Raw genomic sequence first — 23,699 nt, 5'->3', positions numbered from 1 at the left:
TATGTCCTGTACTGTATCTGATTTCTGTCACTAAAGATTGTTGCTTTGCAAGTTGCCTCTTTCATCTTTGTTAGCTTGTAATGTCCCTGTGAGTTAGTTTCAGACAGTATTTGCCATCTTATGTTCCCTTTGAAAACTTTGTACACGTTTTCTGTGAGAGGCTGGAGAGCAAGAAAATTACGTGCAAAATTTGCTCCTCTCTCTGCATGGGAAAAGTTTTGAAAATGTAAATATTTTTCTCCCGCTATAAGAGAGAACAGAGAGAGTAACCCTTAACCAAATGTACGTCTTGCTCAACAGTGCGTGCCATAATGCAGCAATGACAGCTCTCACATCTCTGGTTAGACAAGGCTTCCAAGTCTTAACAGTAATAAAAAAACAGTGAAAAAGCCCTGTGAATATCAATTCCAGACACTAATCTTACTCCTCCCTAATCTTTATATCTTTTTAGTTTATGTGGGCAAGAAATGGTAGGACTAGTAAATGTCAAATGCCCTGTTGGATGATTTGACTCTGTTAAGAAGAGACTGTTCTGAAACTGTTGGCAGTTAAACAGGGCACAGTGTATAGTGGCTATAACTTTCAGATAGTTCTTGACTAAATTATTTCTGTAGTGAATTGTTTATGGTCATGTTCTTGATTTTTAACATTATCAGCTTAAACCAATCATTCTTTTGCAACCCAAATCTTGGAAAACTTGAAGGGATGCTACTAATAAGTTGGCTTACAGTTTCTCGAGAAGCAAAGTGGTTGCAAGCACATGAAGTAGGTCATTAATTTCTGAGATCTTTAGTTGATATATCCAGGCTGTTCTCATGTATCCAGGCAGTTCTTGTCCAGAGCGATAAAAAAGCTTGCAAAATCATTCTGTTTTTTAAAAAATATTCAGAAATAAATCTGTTGCTACTGTCTGTTGAAGATTTGGGGTGGGGGGTCTGCCTGCTTTGAAGGGGTGAGGAGGAGGGTTACTTGCAGAAAGGAGGCCAGAAAACTGGGATGGTAGTTCTCCAAAAACAATGAAGTCATGGACACAGCGTGTGTTTGAAAGTGACTTCTTGATGCCTGTTCAAGGCAGTCTTTCTCATCAACTTTTTTGCAGCTCTGATCAGTTAGGCTTTTGCCCAGTCTTCTGCATGAGTGGTTGGTGGTTCTTCCTTTGTCTAATATGGAGCTGCTTCTCTGGAGACAAGGGAGAGGCTTCCTCAGAGACTGAGAGAACTTGAGGCAGGTGGTTGCATACCCTAGCTTCTCAAAGAGAAGGTTGGTGAACTGTGACAGGAGGATCTATGGCAGAGGGTGAGCTAAATGTCATGCACATGCTTCACAATACTTTTAAGAAAGTACAAAAGAAAAGCAATTGATGTAGGAGCTGGTGGCACAGGGCTTGAGCAGAGAAAGGGATTGCAAGAAGAGCAAACCATCATGGAGAAAATGTTAGTTAAGCTATTTTGCCTCTTAATATATCTTAGCAGCAAACAAAATCCAGGATAGTTCAACACTTTATACTGTTTAGGCTCTTCAAGAGCAAGTTAGGAAAGGAAGGCCCACCTTTTCCATTTTCCTGTCAGTAAGATAGCCCATCTTCCTTCCCCTCCTGTTCTTCTCTTCCCTCCACCATATGTATCTGGCAGGTGTCTTTAGGTAACCACTAATTGCCTCTTCAATGATCATGCCAATCTTTATAATTTGCCAGAAAAGCCTGATTGTCTACTCATGTTTTCTATGTACTTAGCATAGAAGAACAACTGTATTTTGGTATAAGGTTTCCTAATGCAGCTGCAAAATCCATATGTTGCTACTAGGTGAATGAAGCAAGGGCATCCAGGTGATTGCTGCCTATTAGATGCGAGTCTGATAGCCTGGAGTAGTCAGTAGAGACCAAGGCACCCTGCAGAATTCACTGCCTGTGCTGAGGGTGTAATAAGTAAAGCTAATATAGTTGTATTTAATTTGGAGAAGTAACAGTTCCAGTTTTCAGAAAAAATAAGCTTCTCAGAATTTTTTATTTTGAATGTACTATTACCTAGAGAACAACACTGAGAAAACAATTCCTGAAACTTGGAGAAAGATGTGTTTATGAGATGAAGGAACAGCAACAATTCACAATTCTTTTTGCCAAAATAGGATTCGTATTTTAACTGCTTTGTCTTAACAGAATAATCTGATTTTCAAATTGTAAAATGCTGATTATATGTTTAAAATAAAAATTGCCACATCAGCAACTGGCTCAAATGCTGCCTTTCAAATAAGTCCTCTTTATATAATCCTTGAAATAGCTGGGGTTTTTAGTTTGTTTTTAAATCACTCCTTCTTCACAGTTGAACTGTGCTGATTTTAAAAAAGCCTTTAAAGTGAGTCTGCAGGAGTTGTTTAGTCTTTCTTGGCATGTTCTGTGCATATATTATAGTTGTATAAAGTTCATTGTTTTCTTTTCTCACTTTATGATAGCATATAAGTGAGGGTGTGACACGATTTTATTCTTTCAAATAGTTGAAAATCTCGCAAGCACACAGCTAAATTATACCTTAAAGCTATGTAACATTGTCAGGAATGGAAAGAGGGATTCATAGTATGATCAGCACGGTCACAGCAGCATGTTGTCAGATCTGCACTGGTCTGTAGATATGCCGGTGGCTGCAGCCAGCTGGTGGGTGTATTCCAGCTGCGTTAGTTGATGCCTGGCTACAGCAGTGGATGTTGCTGTAGGAAAGAATCTAACCCACCATTAGCTGACACTGGCATAACTGCTGTGCCGTTCTTTAGTAAATGCCATTCTTTAAATGGCATTCTCTGTTGTAGAGAAGCAAGCTTTTTAGGGGCTGGTAATTTCTCTTTCCTGGAATAACTGATATATTTAGAAAAATAGGCAAGAGCTTGGGTATATAATCCTTTATCAGGTCTAAGGTAAAAGCTGAGTTATACTGAGCTTGGTTAGTATCAACTGAGCTGAGCTTGGTTAGTATCAGCAACAGAAGTTCTCTCATCTTTGGTGTATCAGACCAGAAACATCTGTAGAAACTTGAGTTTTCCTCTGCACACTGCAGCTCAGCTGTTGATGTCGTACTTATTGATGCATCTCTGTTAGTAGAAACCCATTTGTGGTAATTTCAGAACTGATGGTGTTATTTTAAATACTCATTTCATGATCTAATTTAAGAGGTATTTCTGCTCTGTGGTGCATCACTTGAGGTGAAAACCTACGTGTGTATTTACGATCTGCTCACAGATGTAAGCTAGGATGACTGAATGAGCCTCTGGCTATGAAAAGCAAAACATTAGGCTGTATGATTTATCTTAAACTTGTTTTACATGTGTTCATGTTGGTACTTTCTTAGTATAAACATATGCTGAAGGCTTCTCTGTAACAGCTGGGATTTTTTCTGAGATGAAATAATCATGCAGTGAGTATGATTTTGGCTTTTGTAAGGTAATCCCATAAGGATCTATATCTCTGGGATCTGTATCTATGGGATTACAATATTCTTAAATATCCTTGTGGTGGGTTAACCCTGGCTGGACGCTAGCTGCCCACCAAAGCCATTCTGTCACTCCCCCTCCTCAGCTAGACAGGGGAGAGAAAATATAACAAAGGGCTCGTGGGTCGAGATAAGGACAGGGAGAGGTCACTCAACCAATTACCATCACGGGCAAAACAGACTCAACTTGGGGAAAATTATCTTTATTTGTTGCCAGTTAACCAGAGTAGAGTAATGAGAAATAAAACCAAATCTCAAAACACCTGCCCTCCACCCCTCCCTTCTTCCCGGGCACAGCTTCACTCCCAAATTCTCTACCTAACCCCCCCAGCAGCGCAGGGTGACGGGGACTGGGGGTTACGATCAGTTCATCACACGTTGTCTCTGCCGCTTCATCCTCCTCAGGGGCAGGACTCATCACACTCTTCCCCTGCTTCAGTGTGGGGTCCCTCCCACACGAGACAGTCCTCCGCAAACTTCTCCAGCACGAGTCCTTTCCATGGGCTGCAGTTCTTCACGAACTGCTCCAGCATGGGTCCCTTCCATGGGCTGCAGTCCCTCAGGCACAGACTGCTCCAGCATGGGTCCCCCGCGGGGTCACAAGTCCTGCCGGCAAACCTGCTCCAGCGTGGGCTCCTGTCTCCACTGGGCCACAGGTCCTGCAAGGACCCTGCTCCAGCGCAGGCTTCCCACGGGGTCACAGCCTCCTTCAGGCATCCACCTGCTCCAGCGTGGGGTCCTCCCTGGGCTGCAGGTGGGTATCTGCTCCACCGTGGACCTCCATGGGCTGCAGGGGGACAGCCTGCCTCACCATGGTCTTCCCCATGGGCTGCAGGGGAATCTCTGCTCCAGCGCCTGGAGCACCTCCTCCCCCTCCTTCTTCACTGACCTTGGTGTCTGCAGGGTTGTTTCTGTTACATGTTTTCACTCCTCTCTCTGGCTGCTGTTTCTGTGCCCGCTGCACCTTTTTTTCCCTTCTTAGATCTGTTATCCCAGAGGCACTACCACTATCGCTGATGGGCTCAGCCTTGGCCGGCAGCGGGTCGCAGGTCCATCTTGGAGCTGGCTCGTATTGGCTCTATTGGACATGGGGGAAGCTTCTAGCAGCTTCTCACAGAAGCCACCCCTGTAGCCCCCCTGCTACCAAAACCTTGCCACACAAAGCCAATACAATCCTACATGTGAAGGAGTCTCAGATTCAAACTGTCTCTTATTAAATCTGACATTAGTGCATCAATGGATGTAGTATCAGAATTCCTGACTGTACATTTAAAATTGAAAGAAAAATGTGTATGTTGTGGTAATGTCATTTAAAATCCATTAAACTTAGCTTGATCTAAGAGGGCACTTGATGGGAATTTCAGCATTTGCATATTTAAACTAGTCATCAGTTGTTTCTTTAATAGCCTATGCTTTTTTGTTATGTATGATGAGGGAGTATCTCTGCTACATACCTTACGTTATAGCAAAAGGCAAAAAATGAGTTGCAAGCAGATACAGTATAATTGGTTTTAGGTAAAGCAAATCTTGAGCTTAAAAGAAGGTGCAGAGGAGCGTGTTTCCCAGTGTCAGCCCTCTCTGAGCTTCTAAAACGTCTGATAGAATATGTTGAACTTTCAGCAGTCATATAGTTGCATGAAAAATGTCTTGAAACATCCTCATTTTCTTGTTATCTGTTTTAGTTCTTAGTCATAACTGAATTTGCTCATAGGCTTTGTTGCAATGACAACACTTGTTAAGTAAACCTCTTTTATTTCAGGTATAGGTCACTTTAATGAAACCGCTGCAAACTGTTGCACTTCATCTTCTTACAATATACTTTCAGATTAAATTTCACTTGCCATTTTATTGCTTGTCATGCAACTCTGTGGATTGCTGGTGGTTTTAGTGATCTAGTAGTATTTTTAGCAGACCTTGCTATTTTTCTGTCTATGCCTTTTCTAGATTTCTTAAGTCCAGACTTATGAGTCTCCATTTGGAAATTTTGTTTTGAAAAAATACCAAATTACATTGGTTTTCTGTTTAGTAATTCACAAGAGTTTAGTTTTTTAAAATCCCTTAAAGACTTGATAACATTAGTTTGGTGGGGGTAGGGATTGTGTTGTCATAAGCTTTTCACAAATCGGGGAGGTATGATAATCCACGTACTTGTTAACATCTTCAAAGAGCTCTGAAAGATTTGTGAGATCTAACTTGGGTTTATAAAAAGTCTATTTATGCTGCTGTTCTGCTGTATTCTCTCCAGCTGTCTGTTGCTTCTAGTTTCCACTCCTTTCGTTTTACAGAAATTGTAATTTTCTGCTTCGTAACTCCTGGATTTTCCTTGGATCCTTTCCGAAGAACTGTCAGGCACTCGTTCCTTTGATACCAGTGCTACTTGAAATGAAAGGTTATGCACCACAGTTGGGCAATTTCATACTTCAGAAGTTCTGGGCCTCTGTCGTCTGGTTGCAGTGACTTCTTATTTGGTTTATTAGGATGGCCTTCTATCCTGACACTTAAGTTAAAGACAGTTTCTCAAGTTTGTCCTTTGCTCTGAGAGGCTGTAGTGTTGAGGTCTTCTACATCTTTCTTGGACACTGTTTAACTGTTCTGTGTGTTCTTTGAATAGCTGGTTGTTTTAATGTATATCAGTTAAATGTTTGCTCTTCTTATGATAATGAAGTCGTCTTTGTGGGTAAAACATCATCGTGAATCAGGCCAAAGCTGCGTCTGCCTAGTCCAGTACATTTTTTTGACAGAGGACAGTAGTAGATGTTCTTAGAAAATAAGAATGGGGAAAGAAGGTAGTGATGTGGTATTTCCCCACAATAGTTTCCCAGCATCCTTTCTTCTTAGGTTATTCAAAATACTTGTAAATACCACCTTGTAAAAAAAATCAAACTTCACAGAATCCCAGAATGGTTGAGGTTGTAAGGGAGCTCTGGAGGTCATCTTGTCCAAGCCCCCTGCTCAAGCAGGGTCATCTAGAGCAGGCTGCCCAGGACCATGTCCAGATGGCTTTTATATATCTCCACAAGTGGAAAGTCCACGACCTCTCTTGGGCAACCTGCAAAGTAAATTAATTTTATAACGAGACATTACTTAAGTTAAAGAAGTTGTAGACTATCTATTTTTTAAGACTTCCCAAGACACCAGTGTGATCAGTAATTCTTAAGAGAAAAAGGTGTGCAAATAAGTTTTTCCAGAGTGTTAAAATAATGGATTGCTTTAAATAGTTAAATAACTATTATTTTCAAGTTAAAATAATGGAATCCAAATAATAGACTATAAGAAACATCTAAGTTTTTCATCTAAACTTTTCATTTCATCCAGATCTAATTTATGATATTGTAGTATAACTATAGATATGATAAGACATACAAATACTGTTATATATTCAGCATAATAAAATTGCTTAGGATTTGATGAGACATGTAATCTAAATTCAAGTTGTACTACCCATCAAAGCAACTCTTCATAGAAAACACTGTGTCATTATTTATTTGATACATTCTTATGTACTGCAATTGATATTTTTTTAACTGGATAGTGTTCTTGGATCTTTTTCAGGGTTCAGCTGATCCTTTAAACAGTGCATTCCACCTGACATACAACATGGTATTGAACCTGCTTCGAGTAGAGGAAATTAATCCTGAATACATGTTAGAAAAATCCTTCTATCAGTTCCAGCATTACAGAACTATTCCAGAAATAGTAGAAAGTAAGTATTTCTGTATGCTGTACTCAGAGTCAGTATAAAAGATGCTCCACTGTGAGGTTGGGTAGTTACACTTAGTTACGCTTGTAAGAGTTTATACCTGTGCACTTCTTGTCTTTCCTGCCAGCAGTTGCTACTGCATCATTTGCTGTTAGGTTACAGTTTCAGGAAGAGTAATTTCTCTTGTTCTTAGGACCTATATAGATACACACTGTCAATCTATGAAGAGAGCTTTCCTCTCCGAGTCAGACAAGAATGATTGTCACATTGCTAAACTGTAGGACAGGAAGAAGGAAAAACAATTTAAAAATTCTTGCAGCTTTTTAGAGGTGCAGAGAAGAAAAGTCTTACTCTGTTTTAATATGCAGAACTTAGCTAAAAGAAACATAATTTTAGTATCTCATTACAGTCTCTAAAAAGAACTCAGGCACACTGCATTCAGAGCGGTATAGGAAAAAATGTTTAATTAAAAGACAAAGCAAAATTCAGAGAGGACTGAGACATTATTTGCACTCCACTGAGTAACTAAATTTTGAGCCATGATCCTTAAATAGTGTGTTTTCATGAGCCAAAGTCAGTTTCCAAAGATCTCAGCCAGTGTTTGAGAGTGAGGCCTCTTTCAAACCTTAATCCAGAAGAATCTTAAGAACACAAGAGGTAACTGCTTCCTTTGCCGCTGATGAATGAACAGTTCATCTGTTCATTTGTTAATTGAATATTAAAAGAGAGAGTGTGAGTGTGTGTCTGTGTAGCTCTGATAGACATGCAGAGGGCGGGTTTCGATTCGCTTTGCAGAGTTTCTGTTAGTTTGCAGGTGCAGTATTCAAGATATTAGTAGTCAAATACAGTATGCATTTCCTGAGAACCTCCCTGTTCCAATTGGCATGCCTAGATCTTCATTCTGGCATTCCAGTGTTGCTATTTAAATAGAAAAATGGAGCTGGAGAACCTTTTTCATGTTTCTGGGACATTTTTTGTTTAGGCACTATACTGGGCATTAGAATTTTGTAGTTGCTTTAGCTGCAGTTAAAAACACAAAGCAGAGAAATGGTTGTTTAGATCAAGGAGGAAATTATACTATGAGTATGGATTGCTAGCTTTTTTCTTTAAAAAGTTGGCAGCTAAAAATAGGGAGCACTTCCCTGAGCTGTCTCTCAAGTCCCAGTGAATTGGGGTTTCTGAGTCACCCATATGCATTCAAATAGCATGCAAGAGGGTGAGTTTGTAGAGAGGAAAAAGAGATCTTTATAATGTGTAAATTTATGTTTACTAGTGATATTACCAGTGTGAGAGAATGAAGCATGTTGCTTCTAATAAAAAGTGATTTGCCTAAAGAAGGTGTAAAAATGTTGGAGGAAGAAAATACTGGTTTCCAACTGATGAAATCAGCCTAAAACAGGTTAGGAAGAACATATTTTAACAACTTACCTCTTGTTGGAACACATCCTGTTAGAAGATGTCTTTGAGCAATCTTACTTTCATAGGAGTAGGTAGGAGAGTGCTGGTAGGCAGTGAATACCCTCCTACAAATCATTGCAAGTTTTTGTCCGAGTTCTGTGCAACCCTAAATCAGTGATGCCTGGACAATTGAGGGTCTAGCCTTCTTTGTTTTCTCAGGCTTGTTTATTTAAAAAAATAATTTTTAGTATTAATATTTAATTTCATGTAAATAAAATCTAATTGACACATTTATAGATTTGTAGCTTTCCAGAGAATGGATTATTGTAAATGGAAAATGAATGCAAAAAATGGTGACAAAATACTAGTTATGTAGATCTGAAAGTGAAACACTGATTTCTAAATCTGTGAAGTTATTAATTGCCATGAGAGTTTACTTTTTATTATAGGAGTGAATAATTTGGAAGGACAGTACAACAAAATAGCAATTCCCAATGAAGAAAATGTGGTCATATACTACAAAATCCGACAGCAGCTTGCAAAACTGGGTAAAGAGATTGAAGAATATGTTCACAAACCAAAGTATTGCTTGCCATTTCTACAGCCAGGAAGACTGGTAAAGGTAATTTGATTTTTCTTTTGTGTTGTTTTTATTTCAAATCTCTACCTGTCAGTGAAATTTGCAGGGTTCATTTGTGTCTGCCATTTTACCATCTTGAAAAATTACATGCATCGCACTGAGCAACGGTTTTGACTTTCGTTATGTTTGTTAAGCACTCAACAATGAATTAAAAGAAATACAGTTTTCATGATGAATAATAGTCCGTGAGTGCTGTTGGAAATATCAGAAATACAAAAAGATAGGCTTGCTAGACGTGATTGTACATGGGTTATGTTAACATTCTTGTAATATTTTCAGGTGAAGAATGAAGGTGATGACTTTGGATGGGGAGTGGTTGTTAATTTCTCTAAGAAATCAAATGTTAAGGTAAAATATACATTTTCTCCATTAGAAAAATATATATCTTACTGCTTTTTCTGCAAATGAGATAAAACTCATTTTCTTTGTAGTTTTCAAAGGCAAAAAAATAATTTCCTTTCCCCTCAAATTTAAAAAGTTCTGCCCTTCCTGAAGTGAAAGTATAAGAAAAAAAACTATGGAAGGTGGGACAAACCCCAAGTCCTGTGTTCATTTTTTAACTTCTGGTATATTTGTGGAGGAATGCTTGCTTGTATCTGAGATAAGTAGTTCAAAAGTGCACTTGGCACTACAAACGTTTCAAGCTATTTAGTTTGTTTCTGAGGCATCCCCAACAGCGCTACACTAAGCTGTTTGTGGGAAAGATACTATGTCATCTACCTTCAGAAAATCTATAGGACCTATAAGTGAGGGTCGAGAGATAGGGAAACTGATGTTTGGCTCTACACAGAAGGTTATCTTAAACTGGAGAATTGTGTTTTGAGTGCTAAGCTAGTGCATAAGACATGGGATTGCTTGTCCTCTTGTGGTAGAGTTTAGTGTTGGGAAATTAAAATACAAAGAGAGCAAAACAATACAAATGGATTCGGGGAAATGTGGAAGAAAATACAGAGGACGGTGATGCAATAGAAGCCAGATTTGTTTTTCCTTCCAAAAAATCCATTTTTATAGTTGGTCTCCACATAACTCCAGAGCTGATGTTTTGTTCTCCCTTTTAGAAATGTTTTGACAGGCTACTCTGCTGGCTAAATTAAAACCTAAGTTTAAAGTGTATTTTTCTGTGGTAGCATTTTTGCTGTAATTTTGGCAGGTGACCATTGGCATTAATTACTAGGTCTAAATGAAAAGTTGTCTTGTCAAGTTCTGGTGGCGCCTGTACATTGTGGCACCTTTTGGTACCTCTCTAATATAGATTCATTAAAGAGGAAATGAGAAAAATGTGTGCATGCAGTAATTACTAAAAGAAATTTTGTTTTGGTTTTCCATCTTCCTTTTGGAAGTCACATTTCTTTCTTTTTCAAGTTGGAAAACTGGACTGTTACTGCTATTGCTTAACTTTTGCTTCTAGACTGCTTTTTTCGTAGAGCCACATGAGCGGTAAAACAGATTGCCCCCTCACACCAGCCTTCTATGTAAAATTGCCAACTTCTGTGTCACTGGAGGCATTTTCTTCTATCTGTGTCATATTTTGTCTACATATATATTTGCCTTCCCTATCTGGCCTGTCTCATGGTTGTATAAAGCCTTTAGGTTTGAACATTAGCTTTGAAATTACGGTGTGTTCTGCAGGAGATGGCTCTGGCTCCAGCAGCACTTTTTTCATTAAGTCACTCTAGCAGCTGGGTTGAGTTTTTCCTTCTGAGTTCTGTGGAAAGAATGACAATAGGTGCTGAAAATTATGGAACAGACTTAAAGCTATGTAACTTTTAAAATCAGTATGGAAAGACTAGTTTCTATGAGCAGAAGCAAAACAAACGGCTTAAAGAAGCTGTTATTTACCCATCCTAATGTGTCTATTCAATGCAGTTTTGTCCTGGGATACAGATGCGTTTCCCCATTACTGTTTAATGTAGTAGTATACTTAGTATTGGAAATATATCACTACTATGCCATGTCTTTAAACGTTCATCCACTTGTAAGCTGTGACAGTTCTTTGGATTTACTTTTAGAAATGGTGTTGAATTCAGTCTATATTACTAGTTTTTCTGTAGTTGTAAATTTTTTTTCATATCATAGTTGCTAATGAAGTCCTTTTTGTAGTGAGGAATATATGTAATTAAGATTGACATTTAGGGTTACAGTATGTCTGTATTTCACTGAGTAATTTTCTTTGTTGCAATGTGAAAGCAAAAGCATGAGTCATTGTCAGTTATGTTAATTGTTAATTATATTTAGATGTTTTTCCAGCATTATTTCACGATGCAGTATTCCACTAAATTGTGAATGCAAATAGCACTTTATCCTGAATTACAGTAGACAGAAGAATTTTTTTCAAGCAGTGGTGCTTCCTACATATAGTACAGTATAGTAGGCAGCAAAGTAGCTATTTGCTTTGGAATTCATAAAAAAACCCCAATATTTTTGAGTAAGAAATTTTATTTCCACTAGATTGTGCCAGCACTATGCTAGTTTTATTGTTGTACTGTTTGTAGTCCATATTGTCATCTGATCCCTGATTCTAGACATAAATTTTTGTCTGTTAATAGATATTAAAATTTGAGATGTGGCAATATGGTCTTCCGTATTTAGATGATAATTAAATATATGTACTTCTCTGTTCGTGTTTGTTTATAGTGTTTACTACATAAACATCGTTTTTAGTGCTGTGTTATGGTCGTTGAATTTTCCGTGAGTCTGATGTTATTAATCTGGGAATCTGAATTTGTTATCTGTACCATATGTCCTGGTTTCAGCTGGGATAGAGTTAACTGTCTTCCTAGTAGCTGGTACAGTGCTATGTTTTGAGTTCAGTATGCGAAGAATGTTGATAACACTGATGTTTTCAGTTGTTGCTCAGTAGTGTTTAGACTAATGTCAAGGATTTTTCAGCTTCTCATGCCCAGCCAGTGAGAAAGCTGGAGGGGCACAAGAAGTTGGCACAGGACACAGCCAGGGCACCTGACCCAAACTGGCCAACGGGGTATTCCATACCATGGGACGTCCCATCCAGTTTAGGAACGGGGAAGTGGGGGGGGGCAGGGATTCACCGCTCGGGGACTGGCTGGGTGTCAGTCGGCGGGTGGTGAGCAGTTGCACTGTGCATCATTTGTACATTCCAATCCTTTCATTATTGCTGTTGTCATTTTATTAGTGTTATCATTATCATTATTAGTTTCTTCTTTTCTGTTCTATTAAACCGTTCTTATCTCAACCCACGGGTTTTGCTGCTTTTCCCGATTTTCTCCCCCATCCCACTGAGTGGGGGGGAGTGAGTGAGCGGCTGCGTGGTGTTTAGTTGCTGGCTGGGGTTAAACCACGACACCATATTTCTTGATTTGCAGATATGATGAGCTGTCTTATCTTGTTTCATTTTCAGGCATATGAAGTGATAGATGTTTCAGGGCAAATCTAAAATCCTTGGAATACACCTAGTCATGCAATATTCTGCCAAAGAGGGCAGAATTTTATCCTTGAAGCATGTGAATTGATGCAGCATGAATCAAAAGATCATTCAAACTTGACATGACAGAGGTGTCTGTGACTAACAAATTTTTAGAGGGTGTTCTAGTCTCCTTTTACTCGTGCGTCTAAAAAACATGGCTGTTCCTGTTCAAGGGTTTAGTACCTGAAATGTTGTAGGAAACCACTGAAGGAAACAGTACACATTCAAAAAGCAGTTCTAGATTAAGTCACATCGGGTTAGCATTGTCTAAAAGCCATCGGTACATGTAAACTTATAGAGAGTAGTACTAACCGCAAATGTTCATGACATTTATACTCCTGCTTTATTAATAGGTTTACAATACAGTTACTGATAGAAATATTTTTTTCCTCATAATTTTCTAGACATGTCTGATTCTAGTATTTTCTGTAACATATATGTGCAGCTATGAGTTTAGTCTCTTCATTCAAGTCAGCATTATGCTTTCCATGGCTTTGGCTGGATACTGGTTTGGTATATGTGGATATTATTTTAAAATTCTAATTCAGAGAACAACAGTGGTATGCGTCTTGTACATTGCTGTGAGTGCATTCTGCAAATCTAGGATAGAATTCAGAGGACCAGTTTCTTCCCCAGCAAGTAATTGCATTTCTTGAACAAATTATGTATCTTGTAGAACAGGATAACCCTGTTTTTTCTGTTTAGTTTACTATGGCAGTTTCTCATAGTCCTTCTGAGAATCTCTTAGAAATGCTAGCTGGCTCCACCCTGCTTTGCATGCAATGAAAGAAAATAGTATGTTGTAGATTTGTAATGAAAAATACTGCCTAGTAAAACTGAACTGAGTTAACACGGGATTTTGAAAGACTGTTCTCTCTTTCTCTCTCTTGTATTTGGAAGCAGAGAAGCTTGCGCATAGTATTTTAAAAGATGATGTCTGCCTTCAGTGTTAGGCCTATAACTTAGTTCTGTTCAAAGTCATAAAAATATTTGCTTATATTAGGAGTGTATTTGAGCAACCTTAGTGCATATTGATCCAGTCAAATAACTAACGTCAGGTTTTTTTAAAGCAGTGTATAATAAACGTTATGACTTTGTGAACAATAGTCTTTAACCACCATACCTGCATGTTTGTGTTCTTTAAATGAATGTCAGATGTTAAAGTGTGCAGTTTGGGGTGTATAAAGATGTGGCCTGCAAGATACAGCTTCCTGGTTGCTGCAGATACAAGCTGTTAACACTTGAAAGATTTTCTGTGGTCTTTATTGTGGGGAAAAACATGAACTTGCAAATGTGCAAATGAAAGACATCCCCCAAATTTTGTTGCTTTTTAAAAAAAAGGCAAAGTTTGGTACCACTAGCATGATGCAAGTATTTTGCGTTATGGTTACAAAAGATATTGGCTTACTTTGAAAGAGTTACATCTAGAAGAAAAGGCAGAAGCGCCTAAAGCTGCTAGTAGACTTTAGGCTACACTGGCAAGGGAGGATGGGGAAGGGGTAATGAATTTTTTAAGTGTGTTTTTTCTATGTGAGGGATCTTTCAATCAGTACTGATACAGTAGTTTTTAGAATATACTGCATGACTGAGCTGATACTCTGCTAAGAGCAGTAGCTCATTTCATACCTTTAATATTTAATAAAATGCTTTTTCCTTCCTTTCTTGCTGGTATTTTAAAAGAACTGTTATGGACCTGTTTTTTCTGTGCCCTCAACAGCCAAATTCTGGTGAATTGGACCCATTATATGTAGTTGAAGTGCTACTGCACTGCAGCAAAGAGAGTTTGAAAAATTCTGCTACTGAGGCTGCAAAGCCAGCCAGACCTGATGAGAAAGGCGAGATGCAGGTTTGTTACACATGTTTATTCTCAATAGTTTCTTATAAATGTTCTTAAAGATTCTATTTCCAAAGCATTTGCAAACTGTGGTAAAAGAGGGATTGATGCATTAAGGAAGAGAAAGGAGCTGTACACCTAACTCTGCTTTCTTTAAAAGTTGCTGATTTCACTGAAGAGGAAACTTTCAAGTGTGAACAAAATTTGTTACCATATAAGAAGTGCTTTGAAACTTAGTTACTGTTGTGTTCTGTATTTCAAATCAGTAGGTGAAAGACAATAGCAGTAATATAAACAAAGTTATAAAAATGACCTACATATGTGATAAAATCTGCAGATAAACAAGTGTCTATAAGCTGTTTTTTTCTTGGATAATTGTGCAGGATTTTGTGGGTGATGTGCATTTGTTCTTCTAGATTTGAGAATTTAGTTAGAATTTTTATAATCCTTGAGTAGTAAATTTTAACAATGCTGTTTGGCAGATACTTTTCTTAGCAGTATCTTCTGTCTCTGGGAACAGGATTCTTTTTTTAATCTTTTTCAGACCCCTTCAGCTTTGCAAGGCTATCTTATTCTAAAATTAAATTTAAATTTTTAGTGAAAGCATTTGCATTATTTAAAATTTTCAATTTGAAACCCTATATCAAGACAAACAAAATTTTCAGACGAGAGTCAGTTGTTTAATTTGTCTGCGTCTTTTTTTCACAAAGTCCATTTAAAGCTTGAGATACAGGATTGATTCTTCATGGTGTCTTCATAGTTTCGATAGGTATGAATAAGTATTTGCTGGTTTTATGTTCTCTATTATTAGCATTCCTAGTTAAGTATATGACAATAAGTTCTCTGGTTTGGATCATAAGAGGTATTCTGGTAGATAAGAGGCAAGGTAATGGAAAAACTGAAAAAAAAAATTTTCCACTTGTAGCCTCTCTCCAGACTTAACTGAATACAGAATTTCCCCATTTGGGCAAACTTCCTTTTCTTCTTTATTAATAATTTAGCTCATTACCCACATTTTCCTGCTTCCTGATATTCCTTTACTCACTGCTGTGTCCTTGTGGACTCAGTTTTCCTTTTCCTTTGTAAAGTTTTGCTATGGAACAGTAATAATAAATATACTTTTTATTGATTTATCAGCTATTGTACTGTCTTTGATAGGTTGTTCCTGTTTTGGTACACCTCCTCTCAGCTATCAGCAGTGTCCGACTTTACATACCGAAAGACCTGAGGCCTATTGACAACAGGCAAAGTGTGTTAAAATCTATACAGGTAAGCTTACAGAGTGTAAGCGCTCTGCTCTGATTAGTGAGGTACTCTTGAACCCAAGACAACTTGTTCTAAAGAAATTTGTCTAAAGCTGGTGTCACATCTTCAGCCTTATTCTTAAAAGGGCTTGGAAGCCACAATGAATGTCAATTGTTTCTCCTTGTCAACAGTCATTTTAAACTGTTTTTGAAAACTGTTGAACATCACATAACAAACTTAGACTACTGCCTTCTGTGTCCCTATATTTGTGCCAGCTGATTTGTAGAAGTATAGTTTATTTTACTATTACTAATCTTACACACCCCCCCACCCCCCCCAAAAAAAATTAATTTTTTTTTTCCTTTTAGGAAGTACAGAAGCGATTTCCTGATGGAGTACCATTACTAGACCCTATTGATGACATGGGCATCAAAGATCAAGGACTGAAAAAAGTAATCCAAAAAGTAGAGGCATTTGAGCATAGGATGTATTCACATCCTCTTCACAATGATCCCAACTTGGAAACTGTATACAAACTTTGTGAAAAAAAAGCACAGGTAAAAATACAAAACAAAACACTGTATCTATATTTAGCTGAAGAGAGAGACAGTAAAAGTCCCTTTCTTACTTGCTTTTCTTTTTATTTGCAAAGCGCAAATAATCCTTTTTAAATTAATAAGCCCAAATAATCCTTTTTAAATACAGTAAAATTATTGAATCTCACTGACAAAGTGGTTGAGTCGGTGGTATGCCCTTGATTGATACAGATGGGAAGTACATCTGAATAGAAAACCCTTCAGAAAAAGTCATCAGGGATTAGAAGTTTACGGAGGTGCCACTAGAGTCTTTTTCACTGAATAGGCGTAGCACAATACAGTGTAGGTAAAGTCTTCACAGATAATTGAAACTGATCATTTTTAATATGCTTGTGCAGAGCTGAGTTGAATTGATGGGGCTTATTAGCTGGAGAGTGTACCACACAAATCATTGTGCTGCTGCTTCCTGAGCTGACTCCCAGCCTGGAAGCGGTACACTGAGTTATTTTGTATAGAGTTGTACCCTGCTAGACTGAAACTGCTTGCACACAAAACCAGCTCTTGTGTTTCTGTGCTGCTCCAGAAAGCAGGTTCTCCAGGAATCGCTTCACAGAAGTGAGGTAGTTCTGGTATGGGCAGCACAAAGTTGCATGTAGTGAGACCTTGGGGACCTTTTTGGTGTGGGCTGGTTGTTTTTTTTCTCCTGCTGTGGGAAAATAGCTTAACTTCCCAAACTTGCCAGAGTTTCCTATGGGTAAACGGAGCTGATTTTTTGTTTTAAACCTTCCTTTTAGTAGAGTCAGTGTCAACTAGTACGTCCATATACCATCATTCTGAGGCCTTTATGTAAATTAAACAATGTCTTTAAAACGTGCATCTGTTAAACCAGCAACATGTAATTTCTCTCCTTCTGACCCCCCTAGATTGCTATAGACATTAAAGCAGCAAAGCGAGAACTGAAAAAAGCCAGAACTGTCTTACAAATGGATGAACTCAAATGCCGCAAGCGTGTTTTGAGAAGACTGGGGTTTGCCACGTCTTCAGATGTTATTGAGATGAAAGGACGGGTCGCTTGTGAAATCAGCAGGTAATTGGTTTCTGTGCAAAGTGATTATTGTCATGAATACACACCTTACTGTCCTCGCTGAAATTAGTATGTCATGTTTGTATTTTAAAGTTCTGAGACCATTAGAAGAAAGATTCTTCAGAGACTATGTGATCTGTGTCATAAAGGGAATATACTGATGGAAGCAGTAAAGACAGCAACTTAAGGACAAAATACAATAGATTTTAAAACTAAAATGTGGACATGAAAATGCCAAAACAATGGCTATTTTGTCACGTAGCTTGGGCAATAGTGTGTGTTTTCATTGAATATTGTACATTACATGAGAGGATGGTCTCAGTTTCTATGGTTCCACTTCCCAGGACTCTTACTACAGAGTCAGTCACAAACAAGGGTGTAACGGTGATTGTCAGTAATTACCAAGTTGCTGACAAGTTTGGAATACAGCTTAATTGCTTCCATAGGGCTGTTAGAACAAATCTATGGAAGTGATGCATTTTACTGTAATACATTTAGCAGGTACATATATATTGAAACATATTGTAAAGATTCCACAGAAACTCATGAATCAGACTTTAATACTTCAGAGTGTAACTCATGTTTTGGTAGACTTGTGTATTTTTAAAAGTTACAGTGACTGCTGTACTCCTTGCCTTACAGATAGTTTGAAAGATGCTACCTATATTTGTTTGATATCTAATAACTTTTTTCCCTGCAAAATTCGATAGCAAATTCAGGGTTTTATCAACGTCCTGACTTTCAGGAATTGTTTGCTGATGAGTTACAATTTTCTTTCTAAAAAAATCTACTTTTTTTTCCCCATCCTGTGCATTTGTCTGATAAACTCCAAAAATAAAGGTGTATTCTTATCAACAATTCGATGTTTTATCCAGATAGTATGTTTGGATTTTCTATCCACATCATGCACTTCCTTTTATAATTCATGATTAAGTCTTTATTCTGCTAGGAAATTGAAGCAAGTTTGTTCCTCTTTTCAGTATCTTGGAAATACCCAATTGAGTCTTTTTGAGCAGCAGCAGTATCAATTTTAGTCCTTCTCATAAGTTGTCTCTCTCTCTGGTTCTTTTCAATCTCTTGATGTCCTGTCTGATAAAAACTGAATAAAGCAACAGTTAACACTAACCTTTATGAACTATCAGGAGAGATTCTTTGTAGTTCTGTAAGAGCTTTTAGTTTCTGTAAAATACTGTCTCACTCTCTTACTAATTAGCATCCCCCTTAAAAAGCTTATATATTAGTATTTGGTGTTCCTGTAAGAAAAACTAAGAAGCTCTTGTCTCTTATCTATATCCACTTGCTTCACAAAACAGATTAATAGTACTTCATTTAAAAATTATATTTCAGTAAGTCTTTTCCCTAAGCTTCCTTCTCTTTCTCTTTATTTTAGTGCTGATGAACTACTCTTGACAGAAATGATGTTCAATGGTCTCTTCAATGACTTATCTGCAGAACAGGCAACTGCACTACTAAGCTGTTTCGTATTTCAAGAGAACGTGAGTTACTTCTTCAATTCATGAATTCTAGACATTCCTGTCTACCAACAGTATTGTCTATAATTTATTTCCAGAAATTGGTCATAACAGTACGAGCCATTGCACATTTATGCTTTCCTAAGGTGTTTGACATGAACTCCCATTGAACTTACCAAAAGCATTACAGCTTCAGTACTGAAATGTCTTTCCTCATGAGTGATGTGCCAAAGGTTGTGTAAAATTGCAGTCCTTGTAATGAATCTACAGCTGTTTCCTTTTCATGCAGTGAAGCAATATTAATAGGTTCTCAGCATATGTGCTTGTGTTTATGTATGTATACACACACATCCTTATAATTTAAAATGTAGAATGATTATTTTAAAAAAGACGCTTAACAATATCTGCTCCTACACTCCAGGGTGAGTGTATCTTTAATTCTGAAACTGCCCATGTTATGTTATTTGGACAGTACCCATGACCTATTGATGGAAATGGTAGTACCACATGGAACTGCTGTCAAAAGAGCTGTTAAAAACAGACCATATGTTATTCAAAGCAAAACATGGGCATTTAATACCAGATGCCATTGTTTTGCCACCTACAAGCTGTATAGAAGTTTAGCATCATCAGGAAAATACAGTAAAAATAAACTTCTGTATGAAATATTACTGCAGGTAACTAGCAAGATGTATCACTCAGGTTGATTCTAAATGCGGAAGGCACATTAGCAGCAGATGCTAATGAATTACTTCTGTTAGTAGAAGGGATGCCAAGGTAAGCCATTGTTAGTTAGAATATTGTGGTTCACTCAACAATAGTACCTGGGTCTAAACAGGTAGGACGTAAAAATACTGCTATATTTGAATAGCCATATTTTCATACATAACCACTGATGTTTAAGTATTAAAAGCATTTACATTTAGTATTCTTAAAGAAAAGCTGGTAACACTGGAAGTAGTAAATGATCAGTATTTTGGCAGTTCAAAACTATGGAACAGCTAAATAGAGAGAATTTTGGAAGTACTCAGAAAGCAGGTGCTTTTATTTTCATACTGTTGGCATACTGTACCGAAACATTTCATTTTCTGATTTAGTTTGAGGAACAAGTACTTGGGGAATTCAGTACATTTCAGTGTTTGATAACAGGTTTGAGAAGTCATTGGAATAATGTAGGATGTCACTAGCACACATTGAACTTCTATTTTTGCATTTAATTTGGTGTAGAGCAAGTGTATGGGAGTGTATGAGCTTATTTATTGTCTTGTTTTTCAGTCCAGTGAAATGCCAAAATTGACAGAGCAGTTGGCAGGACCACTTCGGCAAATGCAGGTAACCTGTCCATTAGAAATCTGAGCTTGGGGTTAATGTTAAGATGAGTAGTGTTATGAGACAAATAGAGTAAGTGCACAGTGAAGACTTGATTTTGGATCATCAGTGAATTTGGCTGGCACTGCATGTGGTTTTGCAGTGTCTAATAATGGGTTATCTTGTTTGCAAGAAATCTTTATGCTAATTTAGAACATGCCTTTAAAGACTTTTATAAGCTTGCTTACTACACTCTTAAGTTGTTACTGCAGGCAGACTTAATGTAAACAGTGGTTTACCTTCTGATTCTGAGTAATTTCACACTAAAAAGGAAACCTCATCCAGTATGCAGTACCTAATAATATTCAAGCCTTTCTATTGGTTAAACACTTTATCCATTTAAGCTTACTATAAATTTAAAATATTTTATTTTAAAGGAGTGTGCAAAAAGGATTGCCAAGGTGTCAGCAGAAGCAAAACTGGAAATTGATGAAGAAAATTACTTAAATTCTTTCAGACCCAACCTGATGGATGTTGTGTATACATGGGCAAATGGAGCTAACTTTGCTCACATCTGCAAAATGACTGATGTCTTTGAAGGTATGTTAATGAGTTCTTCTTTAGGAGGTGTGAGATGGTAATTCCATAACATGGAATGGTAATTCCGAATAACCTTATAATAGATCACAAGATTTATTAACTCTGATGTATTCAAGTATCTGCACAGCTGAAACTAAGTGGGGAAAAAAATAATTTACTATGTTTTATAGTTACACTGTTGATAATTTAGAATCTATAGAAGACTTTTAAAATGGACATCTCTACATTTTAAAAACTTTCTATAAAACTAAGAAATCTGAAGTTTTGCAACAAAACGTAATGCTTGCCGTTGCTAGCTAAAGGGAAAAATACCGTGTTCCAAATGTTAGCCATTAAGAAGTACAGCTCCTGTGCTTGTCCTCATTACAGTTAAGTGTTTTATTTACTTGGTAACTTGAAGGTTCTTCCTGCTGACTGGTGACAGAAGTGGGAGGTGATAACCAAGTCTCTGTTTTGGATGGCTCATCACAGCAGTGCAGTGCAGATATTTGAAAAGCGTAGATGTAACCTGTCACCTGGGTTAATTTGGTTCCTAAAACTGGAGAACTAGAAACTGCCCCTTGAGGAAGGATACTTAGTTTCCGTTATTTTAAAAGTAGGATGACTTAAAGCCCAGATAGTTTGTAAAAAGACAAACCATCCACCTCAGGGTCAAACCAGAAGAAAAACCTAATTTCATCTTTTAACAGCTATGTTGAAAGTTGTGAAGAACAGTAGGATGGGTGCACCAGTCTTACAAGTCTGTGTGTAATGACTGATATTTGAAAATCCATTTTGAAGTTGTTAACTGTCACCACTGTCTTGCCTCTCAAATGCTGTTTCCTTGTTTGTATGTACACAGTGGCAAATGGGAGCCCTTAAAGGAATTAATGCACTTCTCTAATCCAATGCATAGACCCAGGAACTTTCTAAAGCAGATTGGTGCGAGCAACAGGAATCCTGGCAGTCTTTGATTCTGCGTTCAGCAGATTCCTTCTATTGCAATGAATGTCTGACCCTTACATCTGCTGTAGAGGCACCCTGAGTAAGGGGAACACAAAAGGAGTAGCAGTAGCTGGCTTATGTTTTTACGTTGGCACTTGACTGTTCAGAATACACAGGGCAGTAATGTTTTCCATTTACCATATTTGGGCTAAGGCCAGTCGGTCAGCTTTATCCTAGTCCTAGGACTAGTCCTAGCTAGCTCCCTCAAAGTTAGATCTTCTGGACCTATTTTTAGAAGTTCATCTCTTGTGGCAGGGGTTGACACATGATTCTTCCCTTAACTTTTAATAGGCTGGTTTTCTGTGCATTGTTCAGAAGGAAGGAAAGCACTTCAGATGTATACTGTCAGTACGCTTACCTTAATTGCAGTGTGGTGTTGCTAAATCCCAGGGGAGTTTGCCCTGGTTAGCCAAGTCGCTGTAGTGATTTCAAAGAAATTAAAAACCAGAATACAAAAAAAACCCCAAACCAAACAACAAAACACAAACCACAGCGTCCTTATTTTCATCTTAAGTACAAATTTTCATTTTAGGTATTAGTGCTTCCTGTCTTAATTTTGATAGAGGTTGTTACCATGAGGTACAGCACGATGTCTTATTAAAGCTCTAAAAGGAGGTATACTTTCATATTTGCCTTTTGGGCAATGTGGAATTAGCAATAATGAGTTGCTGCTATTACAGGGAGTCCCAGCTTCACTGTTGTGCACCAGTTTTAGTAAGGAGGCAGAAAATTGTCCAGCCATTAGGGTGTGCATTGGAAGCTACCCCTTCTTTTAAACCAGATTTTCATCACCACCCCACCCCCCAAAGTTATTAAAAGTGCTTTCTGAAAGACTGTGCTCTTCATGAAACTTCTCTAGACAGAAATCTTGAGTTGATGGCATGCTTCTACTCTCACAAGCCTAAAGATAGATGCTATTTTATTATTACTATTGATGGTCAAGTGTCCGAAATCCCTTTTGGGTGCAGTTATGAGTAGTGTGAAAGCTCATAGTTGTGGTAAGTAAATGGCTGCCTTTTCAGGTTGCAGCATAAGCCTGAGTCCTCCAAGAGCAAGCGTGCTTGCCACAGATTGGAGCAGTGTTGATTGGCTAATGAATATGAGTTGTCATTAAGCTGAAATGTGCGTGTTGGGAAGAAACAGGAATTGGAGAAGCTTTTTAAAGCTGTAGGGAAGAATAGTAAACTGAGCCAAGTATCCTATTAATCAACTGCACATCAACTGTTTTGTTTTGTGGAAGTATAGACAAAATTTATTCATTTATTTGAAAAATGCAATTTTTTTTCATGCACAAAAAACGTATGTCTGCAACAACCCAAGCTATGGTGCCTGTAAATGAGTACTCCCTGGATCAGTTGTCAGACGAGCAGGATCTTTGAGAGCTGAGCTGGGGCCTGCCACAGCACAGCATGGCCATGCTTGGGGGAGCTGCCTGCGGTTCACTTGCTTTGGCTTTGTGTCCAATAGACTACATATGGGTTCTTTGACCTCAAGTCCTTGCAATAGGTTTTTCAGACACACAAACTATTCTTACTGTAGAAACTGACATGGCCTACTGAATGTTTTTAAGAAGAGAAGTGTTATTTTACTTTTCTTCTCACTTTCCCAACAGCTTTGTACAATGTTCTTCTCATATAGGCAGTTTTTCTCCACATATTATGCCTTGTCTAGAGGTAGTATTTCATTGAAAGGCCATCTAGTTAGTCCAGCCCCTCTGCAGTGAGCAGGGACATCATCATCTAGATCAGGTTGCTCAGAGCCCCGTCCAACCTGACCTTAAATGTTCCCAGGGATGGGGCATCTACCGCCTCTCTGGGCAACCTGTTCCAGTGTTTCAACACCCTCATCACAAAAGCCCTCTTCCTTATACCTAGTCTGAATCTACCCTCTTTCAGTTTAAAACCATTACCCCTTATCCTATTGCTACAGGCCCTACTAAAAAGTCTGTCCCCATCTTTCTTATAAGCCCCCTTTAAGTAT

The 23,699-nt window shown here is 38.0% G+C and overlaps 1 protein-coding gene across 1 annotated transcript in view; it reads left to right on the top strand.

The window, feature by feature from the left end:
- Window positions 1-23,699, top strand: part of MTREX (Mtr4 exosome RNA helicase) — a 51,078-nt gene that overhangs the window by 25,503 nt on the left and 1,876 nt on the right. Inside the window, exons 16-25 of the mRNA XM_052778651.1 lie at window positions 7,029-7,179; window positions 9,024-9,196; window positions 9,494-9,562; window positions 14,374-14,502; window positions 15,649-15,759; window positions 16,104-16,292; window positions 17,195-17,358; window positions 18,746-18,851; window positions 20,103-20,159; window positions 20,573-20,735. Of these exons, the coding sequence (XP_052634611.1) occupies window positions 7,029-7,179; window positions 9,024-9,196; window positions 9,494-9,562; window positions 14,374-14,502; window positions 15,649-15,759; window positions 16,104-16,292; window positions 17,195-17,358; window positions 18,746-18,851; window positions 20,103-20,159; window positions 20,573-20,735 (1,312 nt within the window). The remainder of the gene's footprint in view (window positions 1-7,028; window positions 7,180-9,023; window positions 9,197-9,493; window positions 9,563-14,373; window positions 14,503-15,648; window positions 15,760-16,103; window positions 16,293-17,194; window positions 17,359-18,745; window positions 18,852-20,102; window positions 20,160-20,572; window positions 20,736-23,699) is intronic.

Source organism: Harpia harpyja, chromosome Z, assembly GCF_026419915.1.
Source record: "Harpia harpyja isolate bHarHar1 chromosome Z, bHarHar1 primary haplotype, whole genome shotgun sequence".
NCBI classification, from domain to species: Eukaryota; Metazoa; Chordata; class Aves; order Accipitriformes; family Accipitridae; genus Harpia; species Harpia harpyja.
This window is presented reverse-complemented; position numbering and strand designations above follow the sequence as displayed.